This window comes from Oryctolagus cuniculus, chromosome 3 (assembly GCF_964237555.1).
Source record: "Oryctolagus cuniculus chromosome 3, mOryCun1.1, whole genome shotgun sequence".
Classification (NCBI taxonomy): Eukaryota; Metazoa; Chordata; class Mammalia; order Lagomorpha; family Leporidae; genus Oryctolagus; species Oryctolagus cuniculus.
In genome coordinates this window covers 158,338,580-158,359,567 of record NC_091434.1, presented here as the reverse complement: position 1 = coordinate 158,359,567, position 20,988 = coordinate 158,338,580, and the positions used below count along the sequence as shown (strand labels likewise).

The 20,988-nt window shown below is 37.6% G+C and overlaps 1 protein-coding gene across 10 annotated transcripts in view; it reads left to right on the top strand.

Annotated features, from left to right (window-relative positions):
• The window catches only part of CADPS2 (calcium dependent secretion activator 2), a 665,654-nt gene extending 644,686 nt beyond the window's left edge, over positions 1-20,968 (top strand). For all 10 annotated transcript variants that reach the window (XM_051849752.2, XM_070071264.1, XM_008258272.4 and 7 more), the window contains 2 exons: positions 13,743-13,847; positions 20,037-20,968. In XM_051849752.2, coding sequence (XP_051705712.2) covers positions 13,743-13,847; positions 20,037-20,213 — 282 coding nt within the window. In that variant the 3' untranslated portion in view covers positions 20,214-20,968. The remainder of the gene's footprint in view (positions 1-13,742; positions 13,848-20,036) is intronic.
• The last annotated feature ends 20 nt before the right edge of the window (positions 20,969-20,988 follow it).

Here is a 20,988-nt window from a genome sequence, read left to right as displayed (position 1 = left end):
AAATGGAAATATAAAAGTGAGGGGGAGAGAGAGGGAGAGGGGAGGAGAGATCTTCTATCTGCTTGTTCACTCCCCAAATGTCTGTAACGACCAGGGCTGGGGCAGACCGAAGCCAAGAGCCAGGAGCTTCATCTGGGTCTCCCACATGGGTGCAGGGAGCCAAGCACTTGGACCATTGTCCACTGCTTTCTCAGGTGCATTAGCAAGGAGCTGGATTGGAAGTAGGGCAGCCAGACTCTAACTGGTGCCCATACGGGATGCCAGTGCTGCAGACAGCAGCTTAACCTGCTGAGCCACAGTGTTGGCCCCAGTCCGTTGTCTTTTAATTCCACTTTGCACAAACTTTTTGAAGTCCTCTAGTATTCTCCTACATGTGAATGTTGATTTTTAAAATAGCAGATTTTCTGGACCAGTGCTGTGGCACAGGTTAATCCTCCACCTGCAGCACCGGCATCCCATATGGGCACCAGATCAAGTCCTAGTTGCTCCGCTTCTGATCCAGCTCTCTACCAAGGCTTGGGAAAGCAGCAGAGGATGGCCCAAGCAGTTGGGCCCCTGCACCTGTGTGGAAGACCTGGAAGAAGCTCCTGGCTCCTGGCTTGGATCAGCTCAGCTCTGGCCATTGTGGCCATTAGGGGAGTGAACCAGCAGAAGGAAGACATATCTCTCTGTCTCTCCCTCTCATTGTCTGTGACTTGACCTCTCAAATAAATAAATAAAATCTTTTTTAAAAAAATAGCAGATTTTCTTTCTTCAATGATGTTTTAATTTAAGTAATTGGAGAGTTGTTATATGGCCCACATAAGTTAGTATAGATTCCCACTGCAAAGCATTTTCTTTTTGGTTTTCTTTATAGTAAAAAAAAAAAAAAAAAAGTAATCAGGCCTGTACCGCAGCTCACTTGGCTAATCCTCCACCTGCGGCACTGGTTCTAGTCCTGGTTGGGGCACCGGTTCTGTCCCAGTTGCTCCTCTTCCAGACCAGCTCTCTGCTGTGGCCCAGGAAGGCAGTGGAGGATGGCCCAGGTCCTTGGGCCCTGCACCCGCATGGAAGACCAGGAGGAAGAACCTGGCTCCTGGCTTCGGATCAGTGCAGCGCGCCAGCGTTAGCAGACACTTCAGGGGTGAACCAACGGAAGAAAGACCTTTCTCTCTCTCTCTCTCTCTCTCTCTCTCTCACTGCCCAACTCTTCCTGTCAAAAAAAAAATAGTAATCAATTATAAAACACTCACTTTTGGTCCATTATGCCCCATCATGATTTTCATGTCAACACTAAAAATTGGATCCCAGCATTTTTCCCACATCATAACTATCATTTCCTTCTCCATCAGTAGATAAAGATAGATGATAAAAGTTCAGTGATATGCTTGAGGCTGAAGTAAATTATTTCTGAAGATTGTTATGCTGTGTACCCTGGTACCTCATTGTGTGTGAAAGTTAGATAAAAAGTTTGATGAATTTTTGCTATTTTTATAATAGGAGGGATGTCTCATTCATCTCACTTATGTATTTTAACACTGTTTTTTAGTTGCTTTAACACACTTTTCCAGATGTTGAGTTATGGTTTTCATTGCATGTATTCCTGTTTTGTTTTTCTCATAGTATTTGGATTCACATGGAAGTTGTCTGACCTCTTTTAAGATATGCATAGGCAAACCTGTCTCTAGATTGTCATATCTGCCTCAGGAAATGACATACAGAGTCCTTCTTGGCTTTTTCTTTCTCTCTCTCCTTTTCTCTCAAAGTTTGTTTCTCTTTAAAACCTCTACTCTCGAATTACAGCTGTCTGGTTCATTTGAGTTAATAATCATTTTAATGCTAAGTTATAATTTGTAAGTGTAAGAATTTATTTTAAAAAAAAAAAAAGGATCTACTTTTGATGTATGATGTGTGCCAAAAAGCTTTGGCAAGTCCAGACGCAGTTTAGAGAGGCCAAAGGCCCTCATTTGAATCTAAGCTGTTGGTAAATTAAAACCTGAGAAACTTGAGATAAGCGTGCCTAATTGCCTAAAAGAAACTCAGCAAGAAAAATGTATTGTAGCTTGTTGATCTTATTTCTTTGATAATTCAAAAGAATCTTCGAGAAATATGTGGACTACTTACTTGGATTCTTGAAATGTGATCATGAAACACAATTGTCATTTGGCACATCCCCAGCAATACACATCTTTGCATGAGGCACCTGGACATATGTGGCAGGTCTGGTAGAATCAGCTAATTAACAACACAGGCTTAAACAGGCACCTCATCTGGCAGTGCAGTGAGTTGCCTGATGGTGCTCAGCAGGATTTGGTAGTGCTTTTTATTTTTCTATCCTAATGGTCTACTGCCCACCTAATTTTGCCTTATTGTCAGTCACTACTTACCACAGCTTGGGGCCCTCCCAGGAGGCTAAATTATTATCAAAGGATTAGGGAGATGTAGCCTTGCAGCTCTGACATTTCTGATTACTTGTCTATGCCAGAACACTAATTAGCTGTGACTAATTAAGAAAAATGTTCCTGCCATAGAAAACCATTTAAAAGAACTGAGAAGTAGAAAAGCAATTCAAAAGCTGAGCAGTGCTCAGATTTGCTGATGCTCTTTAGATTTCCACCAGAGCCTTAACTCACCTTTAATTGTGCTCAGAATTAAAAAAAAAATCTCGCATACAAACAGATCGGAGGTTTTTGCTTGAGTAGGAAAAAAAAAATGTTGATCACCTAAGCTTTCTTAGAAACGGTAAAATTGTCTTTGATGAATGAAAGGTGACAAAACTTCCATTTTCATAGAGAATTTTTTCTAACACCAATTGCATAAATGTGCATTTGCATCCATCTACCCAAGGTAGTAACAAAGACTTCATATTTGTTGAAGAAATTAGAACATTCTCTCTGGTGATTTTATCAAAAGTGGTTAAATTGATTATCAGCAACATGTTGAGCATTTCAAAAGTTATTTAGAATAGATTTCATGCCTCTTTCACATTTATGATCATCTGGGAATTCTGACGCCTCCATGTAGAGTCTGGGTTTTCCATGGTGACTTTGCATGCCTGCACTTCATCTGGTCACTAGTGACTTAACCGAAAGGCCAGGACCTCCCCTGAGGCTAGCTTTGCTCTCAGCTAACCAGTACAATAGTGTTTTTCTGGGACTGAGAACTAGGACTCTGTTTCCCCTCAGCCCTAACTTCATGAGCAAATGACATACATGACTTTGAGGCCATTTTCTGTGGTAGCTTTTTGTATGCCACCTCTGAACCATCCCCTTTTCAAGCCCTCACTGCATCCCATTCTGTAGGCTCAGCACCAGTCACAGGCAGGCGTAGCAGTGGCAGCCAGCTCACCACTCTTAACTAAACCCAACTGAAAAAAAAACTGTATAATGAAGTGGCTATTGTGGCCAAAAAAAAATCAGATATATTTATTAAATGCATTGATAGGAAACTACATAAAAGAAAAACTTTCAAAGATACTTATAAATACCTTTAAGGAGAGCCCTCAAGTCCCTAATCTCAGCCCAGATCTAGATCAGAGGCCATCTGAATTTTGCTATTGTAATATGGGGGAAATATTTTGTTTGCACAAAGGAATGTTCTAATGCCTATCTCACCTAGATTCTTCATGCTGATTTTTAAACCCATTTTCCTTTTTCCTCTCAGTGGAGAACAAAAAGCAGGTAGCTAGCATCCTCTAGGGAATAATCCTTCCTATATATGAAGACTGTTATTAAGGCACCTGTCATTCTTGTCTACTGCAGGATAAATAATCCCTATTTGTTTAACTTCTCTTCATAGGCCCCTTTTTGAGCCCTTTAATCATCTTTGTGGCTATCCTTTGAAACTTCTCAAAGTGTTCTCTGTCATGCTTGGGCTTCACAGTCAGTGATAGGATGCAGTATTTGAATGTGGCTGAGCAAGATTCTTTTAAGCTTTATTCCTATTTATGCATTCTCATGCATGTCTTTCCCACACTTTTGCTCTACTGATCTCTCTAAACTTGGTTCTATATACTCTTCATATTTCGTTTTGTTGCCTTTCCTCTGTTACATTCTATCTGGCAATGTACATGGTTATTGATGAAAAATGTCCATTCAGTTGATGTTTTTCATGTTTAAGGTCAGTAAAACAAATCCAGTTAACACTTGCTTGTCATGTATAAGGAATTACAATGAATTTTAAGATTAAAATGTTAGGCATTAATTTTGTCATGCAAAGTTGGATCTCTGTGTCACAATGACTCAGGATTCTAATTAGAATACAGAATTGGAAGCTCTCTTGTTAATCATTTATCCTGTATCATCCAACTTAAATTTATTAAACCTTCCTAAAGACCACACGCTGTCCTAGAATCTGGAAATAAAATACTAAACAAGATAGGCCAAGTCTCTGCCCTAAGGATGCCTACATTTTGAGAACCAAATATCATTTTGAGAAAATGTCCACATAAAATGTTTCACTTTTTTATCTGCATGATAGATATTTGCAGATTTTTTTTCAAAATGTAAGTATTATGGAGAACTAAAATTCAATACCATTTGAAAATAGATAATATTGATTATAATACTTATTTCTCCCTTTGTTTTAAGTGTATATTGGAAACTTGCTGTAAGTTTCTTGCCAACCCAAAGTTTGTACCTATTCCTAGTGCCTGCAATATCCAAAGTCATGATTGCAAGACAGGAGCCTGCTCTCCCCTGTATCCTTCCTGGGATTTTTGCTCAAAGGCCAGACTTATAACAACTCTGAAGAATGCTCTTGTACTCGCTCAGACAGAAGTCAACATTGCCACAGCAACAAAATTTCTACATTTCTTTAAAAGTAGTTTACAAAATCAAAGTATAGAAAGCACTCACAACATGTTGCTTAGTGGTGAAAATATACAGGCAGCATAGCCAGCTATATCGCTAACTATATCCCATAGGTTTGGGTAACCCCCAAGAATGGGTCCCAGTCAATACACCTAAGCATATCCTGGAGTGACAGCTCTCTTTTTGGCTTACAGCCTCTGGAGGGTCATTCCCAAGAGACCAAGTCCTTGAGACAGCCAGTAAACATACATGTTTATGGATGGAAAATATTCCTGCAGTTGATGGGAATATCTAAACATCCAGTGTTAATGTATCTCTGTGGGCACACTACATATGCACATAGAAACAAGGTTTGTTAATTTGTAGTACTTCCTCCTTTATTTCATTCATCACCCAAGATAAAATTAGACTCACATTTGAAGCTCCATTTCAGTTCTGTTTTAAAACTTTAGCCAAATGCAATTTTCACTTTTCAATAATTTCTATAATTTTAACATTTACTAAATTATTTTTCTGTTAATGAAACATGTGATTTAAGTCAACAGTGAATCTGGCTCTGGTACTCATCTGTGGTATTTTTTTTCCTATAGAAAAACTGCCCTGCTTCTATTACACATATAGCATTTTATATTTCCAAATATTTAAAAACATTCTGTCCTTCAGTTAACAAGTAGTACATGATATGTGCCAGATATTCTGCCAAGAGCTGGAGGTGATAAAACCATTAAGAATCAGTTAATATCTTGTGAATACTCACAGCTGATTGATGCAGACATGTACCACATTGTGTAATAGTTTTATAGACACCTGTAGAGATTCGTACAAGCAGAAGATAGGAGAGAACCTAATTCTACCTGGAAAATCATAGTACTGGCTTCATCGAGCTGATGGTAGAGGTGAGTCTTAAAGGCTGACATGAATTTGGCCAGGAAATAAAAATCCAGACAAAGGGACTGGCATGCCCAGAAACCAAAAGCATAGAGAAGTCAGTCACAAGATTGAGCTGCAGGTTGTTCAAGTGAATGAGCATGGTTCTTGTGGGAGTACACCATGACTCAGAGATGGAAAGGTAGCTGTTTACCCAAGTGCTTAGGACACTCTCAAAAAGTGATTTGGTAAAGTTTCCTATTTATTATAGAGAAACCAAAATGGAAAAACCTCCCAACAGCTAATTCTCACACCTAGGTTTTACCTTGAAACTAAGCTGTGCCACCCAGTAGCAGTTCCAAGAGTCCAATATATTTTTATCTAAATCCGACTGTATTGATTTAGAATGAAATTTCAACTAAAATTTTACATACAGCATTCCAAGTGAGTCATCCGACCAGATGGAAAGGTTGTGGTGCCCATGTCTGTGCCCCAAAATGGTTCACCTGCCATTAGAACTGGATTGACCATTGAGTTCAGTCGAACCATTAATCATTTCACTCAAAAGATTAGCCAAACCAGTACATACCCCACCATTGGCCATTAAGTAGCAGATAGGGAACAATCAGATTCTCTGAAATTTTCACTGTATAATTTTTCTGTAATTTTCACTGTAATAATTAGTCTCCTTAGCACCAGAAAAAAAAAAAAACAAAACACAGAATACACTTACAGAGGCACTTGTAATAATTTATTATTATTGATAATAAATAAAGAACAGTATTGATTTCAATACCCTTTGTGTAGTGTGGAGAAAAATATGCTAGTTTAATATTATTTTTAGAACATTTTGGAGCGAAGGGAATTTGGGATTCATGAAAAAGTTATGAATTGAAAAGAGCTGTGAAGCTCCCACTTCATGGAATGTGGCCTGTGATATACTTATTCTGCTGTGGAACTGAAGAGGCTCTCATTCATCTACAAATAACTCTATTATCATATCCATGAAGTTTTTTAAAAGAAAAAGTATAGGACTTGAAAGATCAGGATGTTTTCAACATTCAACAAGCACTTACAAGGCACCTACTATATGCAAACCCTCCCATGTTGGCGGGCTTTGTGAAGAGACTTACTGCTCATAATTTGCATACTTCCTGATAAAATTAAAAAATGAAAATTACTCTGAAAATTACTTCTCGAAACATGGAAGAAAAAGGGAGGATTCACATTCTTCTCAATTTGGTGTTTAAAAAAGAATGCATGAGCCCAATAAAGAAAGCCATGTATATGCAGTTCCCCTATGGGTGAACCAAGGCTCATTTTTTCTACATTGCATTTTTTTGGAGGGTGGGGGGAGTTACAGTAAAATATTTTCAAGTTTTTTTTAATTAGAATGATTTTCTTTCTTTTATTTTTTGATTTGAGACAGAGAGGGGGGAATTTCCTAACTGCTGGTTAACTCTGCAGCTGGGGTAGGGCCAGGGTAAAGCCCAGATCAAGAGCTAAGAGCTCAGTCTGTGTCTGTCTTGTGGATGGTAAGGACCCAGCCACTTGAGTCACCACCTGCTGCCTCACAGTGTACATATTAGCAGGAACCTGGAGTCAGGAACAAAGCCAGTACTTCAACCCACGCCTCTGACATGGGATGCGGGCATCCCAAAGCAGTGTCCTAACTACTGCACCAAACGCCTGCTCTTGCTGGTGTTTTTACTTCTCCAGGGTGGACAGCACTTTAAAATGAGTCTGAAGAAGAGAATATGGAGGAGATGCCTAGCATAATAGCCAGTTGGTTATTCTAACAGGGAGAGTTGCTTTTCAAATACTTTAGTTATGTTACAGATTACATTATTGGGATTACAAGTATCTGTAGTCTTTGGAGATGCACATTACTTCAACAAGAAAATGTGATAAGCTTATTTTGTTTATCTCCTATATTCATTCACAATCCTATTTAGAAGTACAGTCACGAACTCCCAAGAAATGGTAAAACTTGTCTTCTTAGTTTGCCTGCAAGCACCCAACTGTTTTTATGAATCAGAAATTTTATTGACAGAACAAAATTCCAAACTTTCTGAAAGGACAGTTGATTAACACAGTATTTATGAACACAGAATTTGGAGCACAGATACAAGATACAAATTGTTAACCTTATAACTTATTATTTTTGTTTTAGAAGCATAAATTGGTAAATTGCTTACTCAATTCAGTTTTCTATCTATGTAAACTAAGTTTTCAAATATAAAAACTGGGAATAATTATCCCCACCTCATCAAGGCAGTTGTAAGATTTGAATGAAATTTTTACTGATTACATGAACTTCCCATGGAAGATAAAGAAAATATCAGACGCCTTTATAATCAGAATTGACGTAAATGATAATTGTAATAAAATCACAATTCTTTATTCATTCCTCATTACAGTTTCTTGTTTCATGTTTATAATGTGTGTAGACAACATGAAAAATAAAATGAATAAGTTAAAACACAGTAGAAAGTTCTGAGATGCTAGACTTGCATTTGTCTTTGTTCTGAAGGGATAAAGCTGCATGGAAGCAGCATAGAAAAGCAGTAACAATTTGGTTTTTCCCTTCCGTTCATTTTTACAAGAATCACAAGCTCATTATTGCCTTTTCTCTAGCAGTAAAATCTAATTCCCAGTATTTCTACAGAGCATAAATACCTTAGAACCTTAAAGCTAGACTCTGAGACTCTCCCCCCTTGTGTGACAGATGATAAAACTGAGGCACAGAGAGGGAAGGCAACCGTCTCAATCAGGCAAACAGCAGCGTGCAGAGGGCCTGCACCACCCACCCTCCCAACTTCTCCACCCAGTCATCTGGAGTGTTGACAGCCTGCCCTTGGCCGCTGGCTCTATTTTCACAAGTCTCTACCTTCCCCATGAGTATCTCTTGGTCTAGCTGGGAATGTCGATAGGTAGAGGTTGGGTTGAACACATCTTCATTTTTAACCACAATGGTCTGGTTTCAGGTCTTAGTAATACTCCAAGCCCTCAAAACTTCACACTCAAAACTTACAAAATGCCTGTGCCTTTGGGGTCTGTTTAGTGGAGCCAAGAATGATAGTTCAGTGAGATGCCTTCAATAGAGGAGGGAAATGTTGGCATAATTTTATGAGGTTTACTATTATCAAATTTGCATTTTAGCATTTACAAATAAGGAGTGAAACGGAACTACAAATTTAGTTATGCATATAGAAAATAGATGTACTATTGACAAAAGGAACGCTCAACTGTTTAATGAAGTGTTTATGCTTACTTTTTACTATATCTGGTGCAACTTTAGGGCTTTAATATTTCTATTGCATTTAGCTTTGTTTAGCTACTGAATGACCCTGGGATGGCTTTATTTGTCAAACATACCACAGATTGCAGCATTTAAAAATACTGTTTGTTCTTTTATTCAATTCAGCTTCACATGTAAAAAGCGTGTATTTCCTAAGGTGAGATTTTCTAGGTGTTATTTCAACAAAGTGACTCAACTCCTGTAAAACAGCATCTCTCGAAATAAGTGAGACATGCATACATACTGTGGACATGTAGCCATTCCGCGTCTCAGTGCACTAAAAAGTGTTGGGTTTTTTTTTTCTTTTTTCTTTTTCCTGTTATTCACCTATTGAGACAAGCATAGCTGGAGAAGAATGAAAATATATCAACTAGTTGTACCAATTCATAATCAATAAAAAGCTAAACACTTAAGCAGAAAATATGTCACAGATTTGTGCCCTAGCAAAGAGCTATTTTTACCTTGCCATCATCATCAGAAACCGCATTCTGACAGAAATCATTTGCTTGAAGCAGCAACGATATATAAGCCCTATGTGGTCTTGTGATTCAGATTTAGGAATATCAGCCACAGAGGGTCTAAAGGCATTGTGCATTAGTATGTATTGAGACCTCATTCCAGGTGGCAAGCAGCTGGACTTTTTAAAAATAAAACTTCCCAAATAAATGTGAAGGGCTTGTTTCCAGGCAGTAAGTGTTATATTTAATTGCATCATCCTCAAAATGTTATAAGTTAGGCAAAAAGGGAATTGTGCATATTTAATATATTTGTTTTGTATTTCTGCTAGTCAACAGAATAATGAAATTCCTTAACTACTTCTCTTTAACTTGCATGAAGAAAGCACGGTATGTTGCTAAATCTCTTTTCACCAGCTCTTCGGAGAAACAACTTTAATCCTTGTTAGAAAATTGCCGAGTCTGGGACTGACAAAGAGCTCATGCTTGTTCTATTGTTAGTGCTCCCGGGCCCCAAGAGCAGAGCCCTTTACAGCTGCGTGGATCCCGCCCGGCTCAGCTGCACTATTTAGGAGAGGAGGTTTGTCAATTTCTATTGACAATGGAGAGAGTTTTTCAGGGCCTGTAGCAGTGCTGACACAGTTGGGGATCAATGCCAGCCATTCAGACTGCACCCTCTTTCATTGCTTTGGTTTGTTAATTCAAGACTAAAGGTCCACTGAGGGGGTTCAGGGTGTTTAGGAAAGCTGATGAACTGTTTAAGAAAGCTGATGAACTGCAAGCGTTTATAGCCCTGGTGTGGCAATTTCCATAGTCAGTGGCGACTCCTGGCACTGAGGGAGCTGTGTCCTTGTTGACCCTCTTGTTATTAAAAATGCACAAGTGCTGCGCTTCTCAATATTTCAACACTCTTTCATTGTCAATACCACCTTCTGAGCCCTTCAGCTTGTTGCTTGCTCTAAAGATCTTCTTAGATTGGGTTTGAAAACTTCACCTTAAACACTAGATTAGACTGATGTTCTGTTTTCCGTGCTCCTGTTGATTTGTTGAACCTTCCCAGGGCTGGAAAGCAAGTAGCAGCTTGATGGGGAGACGGGCTGCTAATATGATTTACCAGTCCACAGTCATGCACAATAAGTGTGAATAAATACAAGGGTCTCGCAGAGTCAACCCTAGCCTTTCCTTTCCTTTTATTTTTGCTTTACAAGAGATATCTCAAGAAAATGAAGTGAGTAATGCATGCCCTTACAGGAGTTGAATGAACCACAAAAAGAAAAAAAAAGCATATTTTTTGTTAAAGTGGTAGGCTGCTGTCATGGATTGATGTAGAAAAAAAAAATTGTAAAATATACACTTACTGCTTTATCCCTGTGTCGACCAAAGCCAAAGAATAAAGCAGGAGCACCGTGCCCATGACTGCACTGCAAGCTGAGTGCCCCTTGCTTGTCATCCCCTGAAGGGAAAAGTGAATAATCAGCCAAGTTATTTTATAAAATTAACTTTTCCAAAATGAAAAGACATTTTCTCACAGTCGTGCTTTATTCCAAATTCACCTTTTTCAAATCATTTTTCTTTTGGGGGAGGAGAAGGGTGGTTTGATTTCGTGGGGTGGCAGAGGAGGAATAAAACTAAACTAACTGGGTTTTTAAGATGAAAACATGGGACCTACCATATTCCAGCTCTTCAAAGAAGGGCCCGTGAATCCCCACCCCAGACACGGGGAAGTGCTAGGGTGTATGTTGGGGGGCTTTGTTTGTTTGCTGTGTTTGTGTGTGTGTGCAAGTTTCACCACATTCAGGAAAGAGGCAGTCCCGAGGGGGTGGTGGTAGTTAGCCTGTTCTTAATGGCAGTTTGGGCTAAGTTCTGAATGAAGTTAGTGCTCTCCTGCAGTCATCTGCCTAATTTAGCTAAAATCCCTCTTCAAAATCCTTTCACTTAGAAACCAAAAACACACATTTTTATCTGCTACAGTAAGTTTTCCTTTCTCTCTCATTTTTTATTTATATAAAGAGAACAGATTCCATGTATTTCATATACACAATTTTAAGCCAATAATGATACTTAGATACTTTTCCTTATAGAATAACTTATTTTTCCTCAAAGTAAAATGAGGGTAAAGCAGCTTAAATACTTTACCTAAAAGTAGTTGTTTCTCTTTAAATTTTTATAGTTAACTTGGCTCATTTTATTCCCAAATTCTTTTTGTCTAAAATTCTATTGTTGGTGTTGTGTCAAAGAAGTTACCCTATTAATAATTTCTGTGTTACAGTAAATTTCTTCCAACTATCACTTAATCATAACTATCATACATATAATGGTAAATAAAGTTGAATTAATGTTATGTAAGGATGTTTTTAAGAACATAAAGATACATGTGGAATATTTTTTAAAAGGTATTTTTGTTTTCCTCAATTCATACAAGTTACATTGTGTGTAGTAAATGCTTGATTCAACAGATGAACAGATATGGTATGCTAGACTTCATACAGTATATAATACTTTGTCTTTCTTAACAAAAAAGAAAAGCTGTCCACTGCAGGACTATAATTTTTAGTAGTTATTTGTACTTGGAGAACACTTTAGCTTATAAGTTATATGGAGATGGTGTGGGTATGAAAGTCTTAATTCAATCAACTCATGTTCAGTCTCTCCAATCTTTGTGTTTACTTGCATTAAAATAGAACTCAAGAAGTTGAAGCTATAAATAATTTAAATTCTAGAAGTATAGAGTTTAATGTCATAAATAAAAGTGTGTATGTGTAACGAGAGTGAGATTAAGCATGTCAGCTGAGGTGAATGCACCAGCTGTTTGTTTATTTTTTTCAATTTAGGAGTATAGGTATCTCATTTTATAAAATTTATTTCTGGTATTTTTATGTGTTCTCAAAATTAAGAAAGTAATCACTAGAAAGGATCAAAACTAGGTACATGAGTAACATATTTTTATGAAAATCATGGACTATCCCACATTTCAGAACCTTAGAATCCACTTGATGATAAAGTAAGCCAGTTACTCATTTTAATTAGTTTATTTAACTTTGTGCGTACATGTTCATTATACCAACAGATAGAAATAAGTGATGAAATGTGAAAATAACTTTTTAAATTTATATTTAAAATACCACTTCTTATTATACTAAACTGTATTAGAACAGCATTAATAAATAGAAATCCAGATGAATTTTAGTCTTATACCATGATTTTTCCTAGAAGCTTAGTTTACTGTTTTATTATGGAAAGAAAACTTCGAAGATTTTCTGTTTGAATACCTGAAAACATGGCACACATGAGCCTTATTGTCTCTATGTTTGGGCAAAATCTCTTGTCTCTCAGAACACCTTAGCTTTCTCCTGAGTGCTGAATGGACACTGATCTTTCAACTCAGTGAATGAGTTGCATTATTCTTCTGGTGTTACCTAAACCTAAGTTTGGCACTAATCACTGAATCCTTTGCAGTGTTGCCACTGATGGTGTTGCCTGTTTTGGAAATTGGTATAAAATTTATCCTTTTAGCATACTCACCATCATTTTATAGAAGTAGGAAATTATATTAAAGAGGAATAGTTTTTCCTTCAAGAGACTTGCAATAACCAGGGAAATTATGAACCCTCTAAAAACACTTGCAAAATGAAACAGATGCATTCTTTTTATCATTTGGTCACCTGGAGTCTGTTTTGCCATTCTTAGAAGACACAAGAATTCTGTCTTGACAAATGTTCTTCCTTACATCTCAATAAATCTTTATTTTAGGTAGTTTTCAAACATCCTGGCAAATGCTTAACAACCAGGTGCAGATAAAGGGATGATTGAGAATTACTGTTTAGTAAGCCGTGGGTGCTTTTTGCCATTGCTCCTTTAAAATGTTATTTCCAGGTTATGTGCCTTATGGCCTAACATATCTTCCCTTCGATTCTTGTATAACATGCAGGCTAATAGTAAATTTGCTTTGAAAATAGGTTGCCTGTTTATTCCTGCTGGTGGACCGTCCATTCAGTCCCTTAGCATGTTATTTAGTACCCATTGTTACCTACAAATTACAAAGCAGGCCGCTAGGCTGCAAAGTGCAGAAACACTGTTTCCCGTGAATATGTTACAGCTGAAAGACTGTAATGTTAATTCATGTAAAGAACAGCCTAGGTCAACATAGCAGATTTTCTAGCCAAACATACAATTCTGTTAACAGGAAATTATGGCATTATTGACTTCAAGTACTGATCTGTGGTCATTTCAGAGTGTTTCATTACCCCCTCATTACCGAATCTGTTAAATGAATACCGCAGAGCTTTTCTCTTTGTGTTCTCCTCCTCTGTACCCCATCCTCCCTTCCAGCAATGGTACAGCAGCTCCATGAAAGTCATCTGCGTGTGGTTGGCTGATAGATTAGACCTCCAGCTTCATATTTACCAACTGAAGACGCTCATCAAGATTGTGAAGGTAAACAAAATGTGTTTAGATGCGAGTTGCCCACCATGCTATAAAAAATAATGGCAAGACAGTAAAATGTACAAAAAAGTCACATATGATACAACTGACTGTATGTACTTAAAAAAAAAATCACTTATTAGCAATGATGATCAGCTGTTTACTTCCATTGTTTACTTAGGTTACTAAATAACCCTAAGTCTATCTACTCTGTACTAAGAAATAAAAACATTTGGTAGCAAGTGGTCATGTTTTATAATGTGAATAAAGTTGTACATTTATCTAAATGTAGATATAATTTCCACAATAATTTTGCGTTAATTTTAAGACTAAACATATTTTGTCATGATACATTCTCATAATACATTTACTTCATATTTATCAGGATCAGGTGTCAAGGGGAGGATTTTTGAAGTATATATTTTTTGATAGGAGAGTCTCAAATATTTTATTATATACTAGTATAAAAGTAATATCCCATCACTACCTAAATTCATTTGGAAGCGTGACCCTTCTTACGTGTAAAATAGGACCAGTTTGAGTGTTGGAGACCATCCAGAACACCAACACAGATGTCATACAAGTTCAGCAAGGCCATTTTGATTTTCTCTCTTCCAGAGAAAAGGTAACAGCCTACATGTTATATTTAGTGAGTAGTCTATTTAGAAAGTCATTTATTTATTTGATATAATTTTTCAGACTTTATAAATTCTAGTGGAAGCACACAGTTTACCTCAAGCTTAACCTTTTATTAAAATTGAGACAAATTCCATGTTATGGCTGAAAACATAATTCTGTGCTATAGAGAAACAACTGTTCCTCTGAACAGATCTTTACTTCCATTTTATTTCTCTTTGTTTGTGGCACATACATGTGTGTGTACATACACAAAATGTAGATGCATGTGTACACACAGGTGGTTCTCACAGAGTCATTCCTGACCTGCCATAACCAGCATCACCTGGGAACCTGCTATAGCTGCAGATTCCTGGGTCCCACTGCAGACTCACTGAATCAGAAACTGACAGTAGGACCTGCAGTCTACATATTAACAAACCTTCCAAGTGAGTCTAATGCACACTGAAGTGTGTGAAGAATTGCTGTGTTACATCGTTAAAAAATTTTTTTCTCTACACATTAAAATATTTTCCATTATTCTTTTAGTTCTTGCAGCCTAATTAGAATACCAATTCTTTTTGTGCCATACACACATGAGGTGTGACAGGTTAGAAAGACTCACAAACAGGGAAAGTTCTGTTCCAAAGTAGAAACTGATAAATCTACTGGAATGTAGCACCACGCTGCGAAGGTCACAATAATACAAGTGGTCATCAGAATTGGTCATAAATAACAAGGAAACTATTGTCACCCACAAAGTTGTAATACTATAGCTATGCACTATATTTCCATGCAGAAAATACCTTTGATCCTGATCGTGTTTTTTGAGATATTATTTTACAAAGAATCTGAAAGCATACTACAATACATTCACATTGACATCAGTTCTCTGGTGTTTCTTCCTTATTTCTGTATTTCTTGGGAAGGTCTCAAATCAAGTTTGGTTTTCAAAAAACATACTCATGATAGTGTGTTTACTTTCTTAATATATGTATATGTTAAGGTACAGTCTGTAGTGAGGCTGATATTGGGATTAGCTTTTATCCTTACCATCAACCATATTTTTAAGATTCTGTCTATTATGTTCAGCATCTCAAAAGTTCCATATTCAGTCAATTGTGTTTAATTTACACATTAAGCTGTTTACTTAGTTTTTAGAATGAAAACCAATAGTTTTTTATTTGCCCATCATTTCTTTCACATACTCACATATCTTTACAGTTCGTGATCAGAACCAGTTTAATGAGTTATAGTTAACAAAAAATGTATATATTCAAGGTATACAACGTGACTGTAGTTAGTATACTGTATACTTAAATTTGCTGAGAGTAAATCTTAAGTATTCTCACCAGTGACTATTTTAGCAGAAAGGAATGATTAATTAATGATTAAAATGTGACATTTCATTATACTCTAAGCCAATAATTTTCTTATTTTAATGTATTCTTCATTGTGGCTGCCAGTAGTGAAGACTGATGACTATGAAGTTAAATTTCATAAATATGTTTGGCTTTACATGTTTTGTTTTTTTGCAAGCAAGTTCCCAGATTCAGCCAATTCAGTTCTTGGACTGATATATTTAATCAAGTCATAAGGCACTCTTTAATAATTTCAAATGAATATTTTCACAGTGAAATCACAATTAGTGAATTAATAATTTACTATTCTAGTCGATTCTTCTACATTGAATATAAACAGACTTTAACCAGTTTTATACATGGATTCCTCCTTATTGAGAACCTCTATAGTTTTATTCATAATGATCATTTTCCCAGGGCATTCAGAAGTGATTACATAACACATGCATTGTGAATGGCCATGGGCAGGCTTTCCTTCCATGCACAGCGTTTAGAATGCCCTGTATGTTACAGCAGAGCAGTGCCTTCTGCCCAGGAGCCAAGGTGCTCCACTGCAGTACCCCAGGCCTTCCCACTTACTGGTATTGTCATTCTGTGCCCATGGAAATCCAGCTGCCATCAAATGTATATGATGTCCAGCTTTGCCCTGTTACAACACTTAGACACCAAGTGGTTCTTTTGTGTCTTCACTAAGAAAGAAAAAACACACTTCAGTAGGAATTCCATGAAAAAATTAAGGACTGTGAAATTATTTAAGTTTTAACATCAAAATGATTTATTCGGAGGGGGAATGGAATTCTCAAATAATCAGAATGTTGGATTTGTATTCTTTCCAGTGGCCATATGTCGTTTAAACACAGTTAACATAAATCATCTGCCTCCTTTGCTGAGGGGAAGAAGACAAGTGAGCAGCCCCCTGTGACCAATATTTGTCTTAAAGAAGAGCCATGCAAAGGATGTGGCAGTCACAGAGGATGTGCAAATGCTGCAAGCATTTTATGAATAAGAGAGAGAGATTACCAGGGTATCTGCCCCACAGCTCACCTAGCTGGTTATTGCTTGTTTATAAAGATAGTTATTGCGTGTTAATAGAATGAGAAAGTGGTCTTAATTGAATATAAATTAGAAAACCAATTCTTAAAATCGACAAATCAACTCTGTCCTGGCCAACTTGTTGACAATTAAGCTAGAAAGGAAGTCATTCCAATAATCTTAGAAAGTAAAATTCACAAACTATAATTGTCAGTAGGGCATGCTTAGTATCAGGTACATCATCTGTAGGTAAATACTTTATATATTTGGTATATCTTTAACTGCAAGACAGTTAAAGGCTGGAACACAAATCTCTATGGTAACAATACCATGTATGTAAGTTACCAGATTATCCAGACAAAATTTACCTTCCAGAGTTGCCTCACCCGTCCAGCTGTGAATTTTTGTAAGTATTGGTTTAAGAGAACCTCACCTCATTCCCAGTAACTTAGGACTTAAAAGAAGCTTATGACTTTATAATAATAAGCTTATTAAGCATACACGAAGAGCATGAGGATAATGGATAATATGTGTCCTAAGATAAACTATCAAAATTTCAGGGAAAGGAGGTTTAATCATTTAAGGAAAAAATACTGCCTGGATGTAAATTGTACTAGCTATTGAGACACTGCATTCAGATAGTACACATCACTCCTCAAAGCTCAGCTTTTTGTGTTTTGATATATGATGAACTTTCTAAGTCAGGTGGGGAAAAAAGAGGAAGTTAAAATGTGAAAATTCCAATGGTCCCACTACCTTGTAATGCCTCTGCTCTTCCAAAAGGCCAGGTGTGTGTGTCGAGGGGATTAAGGTTGACTTCTAGCTCATGTGAATAAATATCTCCAGTTCAAATATCTGACTGTTATGGTGATTTCTAAATGTTATGACACAAGTATTATGAACACTTCTAGTGTGTTCTGTGAAATCAAGCATCTCTTACTGTGGATTTCCAGCTGTTACAGATATGATGTTGGACTATGAAGTAAAAATTCCTCCTTGTTATTTGACTTTTTTCTATTTAGTGCAAACAACCATGACCAAAACAACAACAAAATTAACTACCAACAGTCATTTAGAAGAAACCAGTGGCATATGTACTGATATTTGGGCCAATCCACTGCAGTCTGATTGCTTAACTGTCTACATCTAACATAGGAAGTTGAGGAATTGTGAGAGATAATTAGCATTAAAAATGGGCTATAAGTGACTCCATACAATGGCATATCTTCATTGTACATTTTCCCTCCATTTTACTAACTCTGGGCTTTTGTGCCAACTTTAGAAATCAACAACAACAACAAAAAAAAAACAGTCTTCTTTAGTCATGGAAACTTATCTGTGAAGAAAATCACACATTAGTAAGTAAATATATGGGAACTTTTATAGATTATATATTTCAAGTGCAACAGAAAAGTTTGTTGGGTTTGGGGATTTTGAAGATAGATAGATAGATAGACAGACAGACAGACAGGCAGACAGACAGATTTGAAAGAGCAACAGAAAAAATGAAAAGGAAGAAGGGAAAGGGAGAGAGGAGAGAATCTACCATCCGGTGGTTCACACCCCCCACACCCAAATGGCTACAACAGAAGGTTTAGGACAGGCCAAAGCCAGGAGCCAGAATCTCCATTAGGATCTCCCATGCGGGTACAGGGGCCCAAGCACTTGGACCATCTGCTGCTGCTTTCCCAGGTACATCAGCAGGTAGCTGGATTGGAAGTGGAGGAGCCAGGACTAGAACAGGAACTCCCATGTGGACAGCAAGTGGCAGCTTAGCCCATTGTGCCATAAGGACTCCCCTCTCCCCCTGTTAGTTTTTTAGAAATAACTATAGAAGGGGCTGGCGCTGTAGTGTAGTGGGCTAAGCCTCTGCCTGAACATCTGTGTCCCATATGGGCACCAGAAGAGGCTACCCCTCTTCAATCCAGCTCTCTGCTAATGGCCTGGGAAAGCAGTGGAAGATGACCAAAGTGCTTGGGCCCCTGCACCCACATGGGTGACCCAGAAAAAGCTCTTGGCTTCAGATCAGTGCAGCTCTTGCCGTTGGAACCATCTGGGCAGTGAACCAGCAGATGGAAGACCTTTTTCTCAGGGGTCCAAGCACTTGGACCATTTTCTTCTGCTTTCCCAGGCCCTCAGCACGGAGCTGGATCAGAAGTAGAGCAGCCAGGATACAAACCAGTACCCATATGGGATGCCAGCACCAAAGGCAGACGCTTAACCTATTTCACACAGTACCACCTCAGCACTTCCCATTCTAAAAGAACTTCAAAAATAAAGGGTGAAATTCATTGACATTTAATGTACACAAATGTATACATTTTATGATTTATAAATGAATAAGATGTAAACTTCTTTAACTGATAACAAGATAAGTCTTTTGCCTCCAGAAACCTGATCCCCAAAATTAATGCATTTTATAAAATGAAGTGCAATTTTCAATGTTAAAACAAAGTCTGCTCAATTGAAAAACTAAAAATTCCTTCATATTAAAAATGTATATAAGTACATATCATTTTATCAATGTTACAGGTTATTCAAATAGTGAACTTTAGTGCAGTTGCAGTTTGGCAGAGGGACTAATTTGTCATCTAATAGTCACATTTTAATCTCTGTGATTTGAGTAGCATTATCCAAAGGCTCTCATTCCATTTTCTCCCTAGAAATACACCAGAAAGGAACTGGTGGCATTGAGGCACAGTGTGTGAAGCTGCCCACTTGTGATGTTGGTATCTCAAATCAAAACACCAGTTTGAGTCCTGGCTGCTCTGCTTCCAATCCAGGTTCCTGCTAATGTGCCTGTGAAGGCAGCAAAGGATGGCTCAAGTACTTGGGCCCCACGCCATTCATGTAGGAGACCAGCTTGGGGTTCCTGGATTCTGGCTTTGGCCTGCCAGATTTGGCTGCTGTGCCAATTTAAGGAAAGAGCCAGTAGATGTGAGATCTCTGGCACTCTTTGCCCCCAACCCCACCAGTCACTCTACCTTTCAAAATAAATAACTAAATCTTAAAGAAAAGAAAAAAAGAAAAAGACACCAACAGTAAGATTGACATAGCAGCCATAATCTGACCATGATCATTTTTAAAATTGACCATGATCATTTTTGAAATGCCAACTGAGTATATTGAGTTACACACACACACATCCCTACATATCTAAGTTATCTAAGCAGATTCTGTCTTCTTCCTACAGAAAACCTACAGGGACTTCCGACTGCAGGGAGTGCTGGAAGGAACCCTGAACAGCAAGACATATGATACTCTGCACAGACGCTTAACAGTGGAGGAAGCCACTGCCTCCGTGTCTGAAGGAGGCGGGCTTCAGGGCATTACAATGAAAGACAGTGATGAAGAAGAAGAAGGCCAGTAACACATAGCTCTGGAGAGGAAAGGAGGATCTCGGCTTTTTTTTTTTTTTTTTTTTTTGTACCTTGTCCCTGTAATTACACTTAGTGTCTTGACCAAATAAAAATGCTAGTTTTTTTTTTTTTTCAAAAGTAAGCCTGGAAGTAGAGTTAAAGGTAAAATACCAAGTTTGTTGTCTTGTTTTAAAATCATCTTTTGTGTAGTTTAACCCAAAATGAGCTTTGGTTCTGTTTGTGATTGGAACATGACTTTTTTTTTTCCAGCAGATTTGACTTTTTTTTTTTCTGTACACACATCAAAGTAATGCCCTGTGTGTGAGATATGTATTTCTCAATATTCAAAATTGTGAGAAGACACTTCTGATCACTGTGCCAACTCCACTGTACCTTTGTTAAAATGGTGTTTATCCTCCGGTTTATCATTTATGTGCAAGGTTTGTTTTGTGGTTAATTTGCCCTTGTTGTGATGTGTATAAAATCTTTAACCTTGGTTCTTAGTACTCTGAATTGGTCTGCAGGTATATCCCTGCACTGAAAGGACTGCCAAACCCAAATATAGAGTAGGCTATCCAATGGGCTTGTGTCTTTGTTCTATTGTGAACATCAGATGTGCTTCCACGAACATACCGTATTCTCCTACTTCTAAGTATAACAGCTTGCAGGCAATAAAAATACATTTGGTCATAACAACTTCTGTATTTATTAGACTTGTATAGGTTAAATGCAGTAAAAGATGTTTGCTGTATTTCAGACATCCCAACCATCTGGCTCTGCGTTTTT